The sequence below is a fragment of the Aplysia californica genome, unplaced genomic scaffold (genome assembly GCF_000002075.1).
Source record: "Aplysia californica isolate F4 #8 unplaced genomic scaffold, AplCal3.0 scaffold00101, whole genome shotgun sequence".
Lineage (NCBI taxonomy): Eukaryota > Metazoa > Mollusca > Gastropoda > Aplysiida > Aplysiidae > Aplysia > Aplysia californica.
The window spans coordinates 1527715-1542837 of record NW_004797371.1 but is presented as its reverse complement, the minus strand read 5'-3'; the positions used below and the strand labels follow the sequence as shown (position 1 = coordinate 1542837).

The 15123-nt window shown below is 40.5% G+C and overlaps 1 protein-coding gene across 1 annotated transcript in view; it reads left to right on the top strand.

Annotated features, from left to right (window-relative positions):
• Nucleotides 1-4071: 4071 nt before the first annotated feature.
• Nucleotides 4072-15123, top strand: part of LOC101853304 — a gene marked incomplete in the record, with an annotated part of 54513 nt that continues 43461 nt past the window's right edge. The window contains 5 exon segments of the mRNA XM_035968968.1: nt 4072-4442; nt 6117-6256; nt 8826-8943; nt 12622-12773; nt 14943-15065. Coding sequence (XP_035824861.1) covers nt 6175-6256; nt 8826-8943; nt 12622-12773; nt 14943-15065 — 475 coding nt within the window.

Sequence of the window (15123 nt, the reverse complement as noted above, 5' to 3'; positions counted from 1 at the left end):
AAAATGAATTTGTCAAAGGGAAAATAAAGATGGTGGAAGAATAAGAGTATGAGGGAGACATGGATGGACAGACAGTGGTACAGGAGGGACAGAAAGAAAAGATGATGGAAGAACAAGAAAAAGACTTAAGGAGACTTGTACTGGGACAGAAAGAAAAGATGTCGGAGGAAGAACAAGAGGAAATTAGGGAGGGGGGCGAGAATGGACAGACAATGGTACAGGGACAGAAAGGAATGATGGTGGAAGAACAAGAGGAGGGGGGAGGGGCGAGGATGGAGAGACAAGGGTACAGGGACAGAAAGGAATGATGGTGGAAGAACAAGAGGAGGGGGAGGGGGGAGGGGCGAGGATGGAGAGACAAGGGTACAGGGACAGAAAGGAATGATGGTGGAAGAACAAGAGGAGCGAGGATGGAGAGACAAGGGTACAGGGACAGAAAGGAATGATGGTGGAAGAACAAGAGGGAGAATGGAGTACAAGGACAGGAAGGCCCATCTCTAACCTTTAGCTCTGGGGAGAGGGGGGGGGGGGGGGGCACCCACCAACTATTGTAAAATATATTTATGCAATAACCTTCCGTCTACATGTTAAACATTATTATTATTATAATGATTATTGGGAAGTAGACCTACTGCAACTATGGGAGGATTAGGCGCCTATTTACGGGTCACTGGCTGCGCTCTCTACAAAGACAGAGCGACCCTGTTTGACCGGTCGATTACCTGAGATTAACCAGTGACCGAACTCGCCCTATACGCTGTCTGCTGCCAACATTGACTAAAACACAACCACCACTCCTTTTTCTCCGACCCGATGTGTTTGTAAATTGTAAGCAAAACAGATGTCTACAAAGGAGACAACTCTATGATGTAAGATCACTACAGGTCAATATCCCCGGCGACCGACCGCATTAACAAAAGGCTACCGGTAGGCTATCATTATCATGGTCCCGCCGGAGGAATGAATGAATGAGCCTGTTGTTCGCAATGTTCGGTACGTTCGAATACAATAGGTCAAATACAAGTATCCGAACAAAAGCTCGAGTTTTCTTAGCTTTTGGCTTTGAGTTTTGAGCACACGCACTTCGACGGGCTCGGGCAAGACAACCAGCAGTACTACTATATCATGTAATGGTGTTGTTTCCAACTCAATGACCATTTCAACGTACTTATAGTAGGTCTCTCGCTCTGTACACAGACTGAGGCTACCTCTTAGATTTCCTTTTTTTTTAAAAACAAAACAACGCTCATCTATCTGCCTCATCCCCACTATTGTATCAAACTTAAATTTCAATTTGCAAGGGGACCGATGGTACGTGACAATTCGGATTCTATTTCGTCGCTGTTCTAGAAACAAAAACAGAACCCTTTTCGATCACAATGCAAGGGCCTACAGCCTACAGAGTTGTCTGCTAAGCCTGTTCACTTTCGTATGTCCACGTAAAAACAAGTATAAGCACCAACAACAACAAAAGTGTAGCTCATTTATTTGCCGATGTGCACGCAACTTTGCATGGAACTCCTGTAGGCCAGTAGTAGTATAAGGTTTTACGGTGCTCGCAACTGCTAAGGTCTTATGTAGGCCAGCAAGCAAACAAAACAAAAACAAATATATAATGACCCAGAGATTTTAGAACCGTTTAACAATTGGACCCTTAGGGCATATACAATGACCTAACCTACACATTGCTCACTAATTTTTTTTAAAAGATAGATCGACAGCATCTTTCCCCCAAACGTCAACACCCCACAGAACGTCTTGACACCACAACGGAACCACAAAAAGTAGGCTAATTCACCCGTATGTTGGACTGTTCCCAATTATAATCTTTATCGTCAAAAGCAAGACAAATGAACAGGCTTTCACGTTCAGATGATACCTATAACTTTACATGCTCAAAAATTGACCATCACCTAAATAAACCGCTAATGCTTGATTAAACCCAGTGCCCATTGGGGGTCGGTTCTTTAATAAACCGATCGCCCGACTCGTGGCCTTGAAAACAAAGTATCTGGCTACAGCCCTCTATCTGGCTCTTATCTAAAATTGTCTCCTTTCATCTCCTTTTTATTCCTGCTATCTTATCATGTTCTGTCTTCTGCTTTCGTCTCCACTTTCTGTTCTTCACCCCCCCCCCCTTTTCCCCTTTAGCTATGGGCGCCTGACTCTTTCTGCAGCCATTCTACTACTACTTGGCTCCTTCTTACTGCTGTCTTTCAGTCAGGCGTGTGGCTGAAAGCTGGTCTGCTCGGATAAGGGTGAAAAATCTCGGAGGTCTAATATGTGCATGTTGCGAACGTTAAAAATCCCTATGCGGTCCTAAAATCGATAAGAGTATGTAATAGGCTTCGGTCGCCACCCGGGCAAAATGAATAAATGTGAGGCAGCGTGGTGGAATCAGGCTCTCGTCAATTTTTGGGCTTGTAGAGTTTTAGGTATCATCTTAAAGCTTGTTCACTTGTTATTATTTGGATGAAAAAAATATCCATCTATCTTGAATACAAGTAGAGATATTTTTGTGAAAGAAGGAGGTAGGGGTCACCTATTTTCCGAGGTAAAATTAGAGAGAAAATGGCCGCCAAAAATTTGTTATTTCCTTAGCTTAAGAGTCCGTGGTAACTAAGATTTTACAATTTTTGTGCCTTTAATCAACGTTTTTTCAGAAAAATTCACCTCGAAATGAGTTCTTTAATGGGCTTGAAAGGTGTTGAGCCAAAAAACAAAAATTCTATAAAAATTCACAAACCTTCGGAAAAATGCAAGTTTCTTCATTTTGATTATTTTGACTATTTTGACGAGGGCCTGATTCCACCACGCTGCCTCACAAATTTCCTCCAAACTGAAAATGTTCAATGTGTCCCGTGCTCTCAAATGACCTGATGCAGTTGCGAGCACCATAAAACACCTATCAAAACAAATCTAAACCATGTAACAAGGCAAAACCGAAGATCGTATCCCCAGGGGAGGCGAAAGAGAGGAAAGCCGAGATCCTCCCGTGACGAGATCTGAAGGAAGATTATATCAGGCATAGGCCTTGTGGCACTAGCTGGGCTGGAGGGAGAAAAGATTGCACAGAATAGAGGCAGGTGATGGAGATGTCCCTTTTTGGCAGCCTATAGCTTGGTTTCCCAATGCCACTGTGAAAGAGGCAGATGATGATGAAGAACAAATGTGTGTCGGAAACACAGGGATAGGCCTGATGGTGTTGTTGGTGGTTGGGGGGGGGGGGTATTTTTGTTTTCTTTATTTTTTCTTTTTTGAAAAAAGGGCATCCGATCAGAGAAGTGAATGGAGAATCATGATCGCCAATGTCTTAGTCAGATGTGACACTCTAAGTTTAAGATGATATGTCATAAAAGACTAGCAATATATTTTCTCCAGAATTCTTTTCAGATTTGCCTTCAGAAATTTGTGCTTGTAGAAACCAGTGGGCAATAGCCTGGATCACTAATTTCGATAACAAGAACAAAATATAAGGCATACAATTATATTACAACAAGGAAGAAAATGTTTAACAATAGATACAGGCCTTCATAATTATAGCTATAAGGCCCTAGCATGTTTACGAGTCAAAAGCGCCGATAAAATCGGTTTTGAGAATAGAGTTCTGCTTTGTAGTAAAACTGAACCAGAAAGAACCTGAATAATGAGCCATTGGCAATCATTAATATGCCTACGATAGCTCTACCGGCAGGTCTACATAATAATGATAATTATTTTATATATTATGAGAACAAAAAGTCGAGTATTCGTATCATAGGGAGTCGTAAGACTACTCGAGTATCTGAAACGATTATTTCCTGAAAAACACAATCGCGAATCGGTTCGGGTCAAGGGTCAAGGTTAGGCTAGCATGTAAAATCTAAAAATACGGCGCGGAAATTTTAGTGGACACTGGGCAAGCAATGAGTTCAGCCCCGTGAAGGTCTGGTTTCATAGTTAATTTTGACTTTTAATTTGATTAGTAATTCAAGTAACGGCTTTACTTTATGGGAACTATTCCACGAAAGTACCTGCAGATTTATTGATTCGCTGGTGTTCGTTCTGGCCTTGCAGTCTGGTGGTTTGCTAGGCCTATCATTATCATCGGCCCGGCCGGTTCTGAACTCACTCTGTGACTGTTCAGTGTTGTGTCGTGACTCAGCCTCAGGAGTGGGTGTCCTGGTTGTGTTTGGGTTTTTTTTTGGGTTGCTTTCTTTAGCCCTTAGCCAAAGCAAATCTTGGCCGTATGTTGAACTGTAACGTAGCAGTGTGTGTTCAGACTGCTTAGTGTGTAGATAGCCCTACTTAATCTAGATCTAGACTAGAGTCTAGCCTAGAATCCTGAGAATCAGCTGCTCATCATCGCTCCAGGCTCCAGCCAAGGACCAAGATCTTTTTTAAAATGCCTGCTGTTTTGGTTAATTTAAAACTGTTTTAACCCCCACCTTGTTAGTTCGAAGGTAGGCAGCTCCACTATGTTTTTTCTCCTTCCTCCTCAAAGTAGGTGTAGTCATGCCATCCTCATCCATGGTCCATGGATTATGGATTTAGGTCTGTATGATCTGGCATCTGGAAGATTAAATTCAGTCGGTGTGACCTGCCTGCGAGATTTAATTATGTAAATCTAGGAAACAAGGCCCTAGCCTGAAACCTCTGCCTATAATTTTAAAAACTGTTTCGGCTGCTCCTGAATTAAAAAAAAAGATTTAAATTTAATGTCATAACATTATTAAAGGCCACCTCTATTCTCACCCGGAGTGAGAATAGACTGAATAGTGCAGGTGAGTCTTGTGGCTATTCTCACCCGGTGCGCGTTCACCAAATTTTGCGTTCACCCTAAACCACAGAATTCTACACTGTGATAACAGAAAAATTGTAGAATTCTGTGCCGTGAACAAACGTTCCATTACAACTGTAGCCTACTAAAAGTAAAAGCGTACATTTTTGTCTGTGGGCAGTGGAGAGAGAGAGAGAAAGAGAGAGAGGAGTAGCGCGAGAATTTCCGGGCAAAACAAAATGGTGGCCCGCGTAGTTCGGCTCGATTCGAAAAGTTAAATAGCCGTAGCATCTTTGTAGACAACCAAATTAATTTACTTTTGTGTTTTAACATCATTTTTTAACTTTGTTTTGGTCAATATGATCGTCCACACCGATAGACAGTATACAGAAAGAGACAGAGAGAGAGAGAAGAGGGGAGGAGTTGATCTTGCGAGAACTTCCGGGCGGGTGAGAATAGCCACTTTCTTATTAAAAGGCCTCGTTATTAATTAAAATATCTATGAGACAGAGTAGCGTGAGAGTAGAATAGAGTGGTAGGGGTAGGTTAGGGTTTGGGGCACTCCTGTAAAATAACAGTCCCATTTGTTTTCATGACGGCCATTGTGGAAGTGAAGGCGGAAGGTTTCAGTAAGCTAGGCAAATTAATACTAGTCTAGAAATAAAAACTTAATGGACGCTCTCCATTTGTTCATGATAACTTGTACTTAAGTGGCGGGTGCAAACGAAAGTCCTCCCCCCAAAAAAAAACAACAACAAAAAAACACAAGAAACAAAAACGAAAAATTTATAAAATTGAGGCAACCAAACTGTTGGAACAGCCAATCTGGTAATCAGACAATAAATGGGACCGCAATTGTCCTACAGGAGTGCTGGGTTTGGGTTAGGGTTCGAGGTCTCTTCTTTATAATATTATGTTTGTTGGGGTGGTCGCTCGTTACGAAAGTCCTTGGGTTTGGGTTAAGGTTAGAGGTCTCTTCTTTATAATATTATATGTTTGTTGGGGTGGTCGCTCGTTACGGAAGTCCTTCCGCATATTAAAATTTGCAGTTCTTTCTCATACCATACCACACTGGGTTTTTTTTTTTTTTTAAACTTATTAATGTAAGTCATGGCCTTCCTCTTCTTGTGTTGTGCGTCTTTACCACGTTTGTGAAGACACAGGCACAGAGGGAACTTGAGGTTTTGTCATTCTATGAGGAGAATAAAGGTACCTCACTTTTGTTGTGCGCGGTTATTTGTTATTATTCATTTGTCACTGTTATTTTTAATTATATTTCTGCTGCTCGTTAAGGCTTTTTTTGGTGTATTTTTAAAATCACATTAACTATGTTTAAAATTTTATCATTTTATTTCAGGAAGAGGCAACTATAGATATTCCCAAAGTGCGGGAGGGATAAGAAAGAACTTGCAATAATGGCGAACCCATTTGAAGCCTCCGTTGGTGGGAAGTTTGCCTTCTTGTCTTTTCTGGTGATGACCGTTTCCTCAATTTCTGGTAAGGCTACAATACAGACAAGTCACAAATCATAGTGGCTGTAAGAAAAAGGAGTAACTTTGCTCCTGTTTTTCAGAGTGGGTAATAAAACAAACTGGAGTTTCTCATTTTTCTTCTATGACACACATATACATATATATGTTATATTGTATATATATATGTTATATATATATAATAACATATATATATGTGTGAAAGTCTTCATTCAATATCTTATGTTTCTTTAAATTGTTATAATAATTGTCTTTCTTTGATTTTTCACTTATAGGCTATGATGGCTGTTGGCAGAACCTCAGTAGTCTCTGGCATTTGTTCTAAGTTATTATAGCTGTCGGAGAAAACAGTTCTTGCTTTTTTGTTTTACCTTAGACCTTAGGTTTTAGGAAAGTATAATATATATATACATATATTTATATATATAATAATATATATATAAATTACAGTAGTCTCCGCCTAAGATCCCGGTGCTCTGGAGCAAAGAAATGCGGGATCTTAGGCGAACTGGGATCTTAACCGATGACCCCAGGGAAGAATCTATGGGGACCCATGTTAAGGCTTTTACAATCAGTAAAATGGTCTCCCTCCACCTTAAAATGAACTGACGTGACCCCTTGGTGGGTTTATGACATATGGCGAGCAAAGAGTGGTTAACCTTGATGGCCTTTCACAGTGCATAGTGCCATGAGGCGTGCCATTTTCACTTATTATCCTGAGTCTCAAGATCTACGCTTATTCAGTTGCCCCTCCCCTGTACCTGTCGAAAATTTATAGCTTTCCATCTCTGACCGAGTCGCCCTCCCCAAACGCCTTTGTTGTTACACACCATTACGTCGTGAACACTCCAATTAAAATTCAGTCTGTCTGGCAAATTCGGGCGTAGAGACAACTGCTGCAATCAACGCCTACTGCAATGGTCAGGGAAGAGTTCACGGTTCGATGTGATCCCACCTGGAAAGAACATGTAGGCCCTACCCACCCAGCGAGTGATGTATGTTTAGGGGGAGAGCTCAGGTGTGAGTGTGATGCGTGGGGAATACAAACGCGTCGGTCAGCTCACACCCCGGTGTGATCCTGTCGGAGGCAAACATTGTATCGCTTCATCCAGTTTTACAACGTGTACGTGATCACATTCACGATAGTGGCTGATCTTTGACACGACGGACAGTTTATTGATCTCAACTTTTTGTTCCGCAAATTATGATCTGAAATGCGGGATCTTAGCCGAATGTAGACCTTCAGAGTGAATCAGAGCAGGATCTTAGGGGTGACTTTTGTATAGTAAAAATTCTGTTTTCTTAAAACAGCGGGATCTTAAGCGAACCGGGATCGTAAGCGGTGGGATCTTAGGCGGAGACTACTTTATTAACTTTTTCTTTTTATTTTACAGAAAAATGGCTGGGACTTTAATTTTCTTGAGGGTTTGTCCTAGAGAAATGAGTGATTTCGAGGATTTTCTTTCTTTTTTTCTGTATTTGGAAGGAAGGTTGGGGGTAAAAGTGTGGGAGAGTGTTTTATTATTTATTATGTATTTCAGTTTTAGTATGGGTAAAAAAACAACACACTGTAAATACATTCTAATTTACATACTTTTGAGTATTTCTTCAGGGTAGACATCTGTACATTTTTGTTCATATCATTGCTAGTTCCTACTTCTTTTCCTTCCTGCTTTTTTTCTGTCTGTATGTATATATCTTGCTTTCTCATTACACACTGATGTTGGTGGGTGGTTGATGGGTGCTCTGGTGTGGTTTGCTTTTTCTTTCCTATCAAACATCTATCGTCCTTATCTACCCTTCTTCTTTTTTATGTTTGCAACTCTCTTGTAACACCTCTAATCTTCTGGCGCTCATATGACCTTATGCAGTTGCGAGTGCCGTAAAAAACCTCTACTAAAAAAAAAACAAGAAAAAAAACCCAGCTGATGTTGCGTTGGTGTGTGCTTCTCTTGAATCAAACTAAACAAAATGATTGCTAGTGTGTCAGTTTTGTTTGTCTTTAGCTTAAAAGAGGTTGAAACCAGAGAAGTTACTTGTTCTCTGAGGCTGCTGTACATTTATAACCTCTCTGCTGTTTTTTCTGTGGGTGGTTGACAGGTCCTCTGGTGTGGTGTGGTTCGCTCCTTCTTTCTTATCAAATATATATTGTCCCGTTCTCGCCTCCCTTTTTGTGCTTATATTACTATCTTGTAATATCTACTATCTTCAGGACTTATATGTATATGATCTTTTTGTGTTGCAAGTGCTGTAAAATTCTTACAAAAATTGAAATTGTCTGTTTCTCTGTCTCTCTCTCTTGTCTCTCTGTCTCTCTGTCTCTGTCTCTTTGTCTCTGTCTCTGTCTCTGTCTCTGTCTCTCTGTCTCTCTGTCTCTCTCTCTCTCTCTGTCTGTCTCTCTCTCTCTGTCTTTCTCTCTCTCTGTCTCAATATTTTTCTCTCTCTCAATCTCTCTCTCTCTCTCTCTCTCTCTCTCTCTCTCCTCTCTCTCTCTCTTTCTCTTTCTCTCTCTCTCTCAATATCTCTCTCAATATCTCTCTCAATATCTCTCTCTCTCTCTCTGTCTTTGTCCACAGGCCCTGGTGTGCTGGCGTCCTACTGTGGGTCAGAGTGGAATGATACTGTGGTATTGTCTAGTGACGAGGAACGTTATATCCTCAGACGTCCAGATATAACTCTCCCAATAGGCGTAAGGTGAGGTTTTCAAGAGTATAAAGGGTGGTTACTGTAATATTTTGTTTGGTGTGCGTTTCTTTTTATTTATCACTACTGCTCCTCGATGCACTAGAGCTCACTTAAATAGAAAAAAATGGTTAATTATCTGAAAACAGCAGTAAACCGGATGAAAATAAAACCCTGTCCCCCCTTTTTTCCCCTACTTTTTTTTAGCTAGCTACTTTTTTAAATTGAGCACCTGGTTAAGGGTTAAGTCGAAGAAAATCTGGCAGTGTAAGGGAACTGCACTATGTATAGCTTTTAGGGTCCAGGTCCAAAGGAAGGATCTTTTGAATACGACAGTGAAAACGGGCTTTGTGTTGGGAAGAAAATACAGCATGGGAAGCGTCGTAGTGAAACCAAACGCTTGTCAAAATGGTGAAATCAAAGAAAACATCATTTTTCTCTTAGTTTGGCAATTTATTTAGTGGATTTTTGGGGTTTTTTTTTTTTGCTTAACACCTTTTATGTCCATTAAAAAACACATTTCGCTGTGTACATGACTGAAAAATGTTGATTAATGACACCAAAAAAAATTAATTTTCTGTTTCGAAGGACTCGTAAAGCTATGGAAGTAATCAATCTTTGGCGGTCATTTTCTCCCTTATTTTGACTCTGAAACCTTACTTTCTTCTATCGCAAATATCTAGAATTTTACATTCTAGATTGAAAGATATATTTTTCATCGGAAGCAGGACTCATGACCAAGCTTTAAGATGAAACCAATAACTCCACATGTGCCCAAAAATGTATGAGCACCTGATTCCAGTGCGTCGTGAGACATTACATATATATATATATATGTTGTTGTTGTTGTTATCGATCCAGCAACAGCTGGGCTCTCGCCCTTCTGTCCAATGCCATGTAGTGATAAGTGCAGGTTTGCTGCAGTTGATGTAATGTTCCATAGAGTGTGTTGTCAATGTTAGGTCTCGGAGGGAGAAGGGTAGCCTGGATGTCATTTAGGGCTGTGCAGTGGAACAGGTGATGCTCCACAGTCTCATATGCATAGTTACACAAGGGACACATTGGGGGAAGTTCCGGGTTTATTCTGTTCAGGTGGAAGTTGAGCTGTATATGTTCTGTTCGTAGGCGGAAGATCGTGGTCTGTTTCTTTCTCTGAAGGCGGTTGATATTGTCATTCCTTTTTGTTGTGGTCATATGTTTGAAAACTGCTCTGCTTGTCTTTCCCAGGGCCCATCTGTTCATCCAATCTTGTTTGTTGTTGCTTTTGATGATTTGTTTTGCAGTGTTGTATGAAGTTGGAGTGTTGGGTTGATCCTGTCTAGATCCCCGTTTGGCAAGTGTGTCTGCACTGTCATTTCCAGGTATGTCTGAGTGTCCGGGGACCCACTGCATTACTAGGTTGATGCCACAGGATGTTTTCAGATGATGGGATCCAAACAGTATATGGGTCAAATCTTGGTTTAGATGATGGTCATTTTCTATGGCTTGTAATACTGATAGTGAGTCAGTGAAAATCACAATACTCTGTGCTTTTCCAGGATGAGTGTCAAAAACTGTGCGGAGAAGGTACAGTGCTGTTTCAATTGCCATCATTTCTGCATCGTAGTTGCTGCATTTCTCTCCACAGGCTGCAGAGATCTCATTAGAACTTCCATCTGGGTCATGTATTAGTATTCCATATCCGGCTTTGGTTGTGCCTTTGAATGCTGAGCCGTCCGTATAGACGTGTATCCAGTCGTCTGAATAGCTGTCGATTGTTTGATGTGATGCAAGCATCAGCGTCACTGGGTCTGAAGATTTTGTGCTATTGTCTTTGAGAGATGTTGTAATGATTGGCTTTTTTAAAGAAAGGTGGGGAGGGATGTTTTGGTTGACTCTTTTGGTTTATTTTCTGTTTTGTGGCAGATGGTGACTCTCCATTAGTTCTGTGATGTGATGCATGATTGACTTTTGTTGAATTCGTTTCTTTGGTTTCCATGTTTCTACTAATTTCCTGTTTGGGTGGTTGGGCCACATTCTTTTAGTTCTTTCATGTAGCTCCAAAACTGCTATATATATAAATCTCTGCGGATTCCCAGGGGTTCAACATTTGCAAGGATTTCGCACGCTGCGGTAGGTGTGGATCTCATGTTATATATATATATATATTTATATATATATATATATATATATATATATATATATAAAGAACTTTCTATTTATTTGAAAAGTACTTTGTCATCAGTTTTTGAAAAAATGAATAGTAATGCTTTATGCAGTGGAAGGAAAACTTTTAGGCATACCATGCTTCGGCTGCCACCCAGGGAAAAATTCAAAATTTCCTACTTCCTACTAGCTGAAAATGTTGAATATTCCCGCATGCTCATATGACCTTATGCATTTGTGAGTGCCGCAAACCACTTCCCCCCCCCCCCCACAAAAAGGCCTACCATAACAGAGTTCCAGAATTCTCTGATATGTCAAAGTTGTCCTCTTTTCTTTTTTTGCGGATCAAAGTTTTTGGGCAGTTAACATCTTTTTTTTTTTTAACGGAGGGGATTCAGAGAGTTCCTTGAATACAAAGCTCTAATTTTACAACACTTCACTATATTAAATGATGCCCTTGAATATCGTCTTGTAGGTGTCATGGTACATACGTAAGTCCTACCTTTTCGATGTTTTGTGTACCTTTTACATAGTTCTCTGCATTGTTTTAATTTATATTGTAAGAAGCTCAGTTTCAAGAGCTATGCTGCTTCCTACACTGGTTGTAAGATGTGACTGTTTTTTAACCCTTTATCTCCAGCGGCTCATCATCACAGCGGCCACCCCATCAGGACAGTGTTACTGACTGAAGTGTCTTTCGGCCTGTCCCAAAGGGGGGATATTAACCTGATCTTATGCGCAGTAGAATTGTGAATGGGCTGATTTAGCAATGTCATATACTGCGCCGGAACAACATAGGGGGAACTGCTGCTTTTTCTTTCCTCATCCTTACTGTCATCATTTTCCCTCTACTTCTTTTGTATGTTTGTCACTCTCTTGTGAACTACTATTTCCGGGTGCCTTGATAGTCGAAGCAGACTTTGTGCTGTTGAGACTAGAGAGGTGAGCAGTCTAAGTCTGATTCCCCGTTTGGATTTTTCTGTTAACATCCACCCCTTGGCGCTCATATGACCTTATGCAGTTGCAAGCGCGGCAAATCCTTACTAAAACAGCACAGCGGCTCTGACCATGATAGAGCCACTGGGAGCAACTTGCCACAAACAAGAGTTAAGATGACTATCGTGTTTTAATTATTTGATTTGGTTTGAAAGACTGTATCAACACACTGCAAATTAGAAGTTGGAGAAAAAGAGCCGTCCCCTGTTTTTATATTTATAAAACTAAGGCAAAACATGTTCTGGAAAGGAGCAGAATCTTGCAGATCAATGCTAGTGGTCAAATTCTCGATAAATTGAGGACAACCAGTTGTCTCTGCATGAAGATCCGAATGAATAAAGAATTAATGGGAATGAAACCTTTCTTTCTCTGCTAGAGACAAATTTCAAAGTAAAAAGCACAAAAATGTCTAAAGCATAAATTTTAAAAAGCAAAATAATAAGACAGTTGATTCGTTGTGGCCGTCTGATTTCTAACCTTTGTTATTGTTTTTGTTTTGGTAAGGTTTTACGGCGCTCGCAACTTCTAACCTTTCCTCTGTGTTCACAGCGTCAGTCCAGGTTCCTCGTACTGTCGAGTCACAATTGAGGATGATGGGAAAAGCGTCACAGAGGTTGAGGTGGAGTTCTTTCACCTCGGTGGCTCCGAGAGATGTACCGTGGAGAGTGAAAGGATTGAGTTTTCCATTGAAGGCAGAGAAGGTAAAATGTTCGAATGTCAGTTGATGGAAACCAATTATCACTTTGCGGTCACTTGGCGCAATAATGCGACTGTGAAAATTATATCCGTTCCGGTCCCCTGGCGCCAGGCCCGAGAAATCTGTTGCAGTCGCTCTCCTGGCTGGGTGACCAGATGGGATATTTTGTACTGCTGCTGGCTGTGTGACTGCAAAATGTTAAGACAAAAAAAATGTGTCACGACATGGTGGAATCAGGCGCTGGTCAATTTTTGGGCATGTGGAGTTATTGGTACCATCTGAAAGCTTATAAATTCATTTGCCTTGCTTTCAATGAAGAAAGTATCCATCTAGCTTGAATAGAAGTTGAAATATTTGCGATTAAAGAAAGTGGGGTTGCCTGGTTCCAGTGGTTAGATTAATGAGAAAATGGCCCCCAAATTCTGATATATAACTTCAATAGCTTAATTGAGAGTCCTTGAAAACGGAAAATTACATATTTTGTGCTTTTAAACAAAGTTTTTCAGTAAAATTCACAAGGAAATGTCTTTCGTATGAACATAGAAGAAGGTGTTTAGCCCCCCCCAAAATTCAATAAAAATTGCCAAACTAGTGGAAAAATGCCTTTTCCTTGAATTTAATTATTTTGACCTGATTTGACCACGATGTCTCACAAATGCCTTTAACACAATGTTTCTTGTTTTAAATTTGTCTGTAAAATGTGAAGTTCAGGAATAGATATGTATAGGTTTTTCCACTTCTTTGAAGATCTTTTTGTACCTGGATCGATAACAACAAGATTTTTTGTACTGCTTTGGTTATTGTTTTATTTGGATCAAGCTAATATAGCGTTTACGTAGCGTAATGAAATTAAAGTGTTCCGTTTCTTACTCCAAAACTCAAAATTTATTTTGGATTTGTTTCATGTCATTCTTTTCTAGATGTGTGGTTGAATTATTGTTGGTTTTTTTTTGTAATGAACGTCCTTGCTCAAAATGATCAGGGATGGTTGGAAGACACTTCTAGTAGGTCCCACTAACTTTCTTTCTCCTTATTTTTTTCTGTCTGTCTTTTTCATTAATATAATGTTGATGTACTTCTATTTTTCTTCATCCCCCGGGGCAGTGCCACTGACTGAAGTGTCTTTAGGCCATTCCCAAATGGAGGACATTTCTCGTTCTTATGCACAGTAAAATTGTAAATGGGCTGATTCAACAATGTCATGCTCATAACTGTGCCTGAACTACAATAGGGAACTGCTGCTTTTTCTTTCCTAATCCATACTATCATCATTTTTCATCTACTTCTTTTGTATGTTTGTCACACTCTTGTGACCCGCTATTTCCGGGGTGCCTTGATAGTTGAAGCAGACCTTGTGCTGTTGAAGCTAGAGAGATGAGCAGAGTAAGTCTGATTCCCTGTAAAGACTTCTCTGTTGACATCCACCCCTTGGCGCTCATATGACCTTATGTAGTTGCGAGTGCCTAAAACCTCCACTAAAACAAACAAGCTCCATAATGGAAGGGGACATGATTTTTGCTTGGAAGGGAGTATGCAGGCTTGCCAACCTTCCTGAATTTTTCAGGAAATTCCAGAATTGCCATTGTCGCGCTATGTCTCCCACCCCCCCCCCCAAAAAAAGATTATTTTTTCTTAGAAAAGGCATAGAAATGCTGAGGGCGAAGGAATATGTGTAGTAGCTGTACTGTTACATTCTCATCTCTCTCTCTCTCTCTCTCTGTATCTCCACTGGTTTGTTTGAGCTGTTTTTGTGGTATGGGTGTTGTTGTTTTTTTGTAGCCTATCTCAGAAGTGTGTGTCGTGGCGCTCAGGAGCAATAAAAATTCCAGAATTCAGTATCTCAAAAGTAGGCAAGCCTGAGTATGTTATCACGCCAGCGTTTTACATGCAGTTTGCAGTTTGGCTGACACGCATTATCTAACCACATACTTTGCTGCGGACAAAATTATGTCCACAGACTTGTTATATTTGTGTTTTCAATGTAAATGCATGTTTTCATCTCAGAAATGCGCGGTCCTATCGGAGACGGACGTTAAATTAGGAGGTCCCACCTCTTAAATAACCTAATAGTGTTGATAGGGGCGTTAAACTCATACCATTTTTTCAGAAATGCGTAATGTTAGAAGAGAAAGAAGTGTTTAATTTATTGATTTTGCACGTTGTTTTCTTTCAGATGTGTTCGTTTGGTGTGGTCAGACGTATGCCAAGACCCTGCAGTACTCCGGAAAAATGAGTCTGACTTATCATTTTAATCAAAAGACTGGATCTCCGGGTTTTCAGATGATCTTCAGAACAAGTGAGTCAGGGCAGAGGTTTTGGTTGTCTTGGAGTAAATGATTTATAAATGACACAGG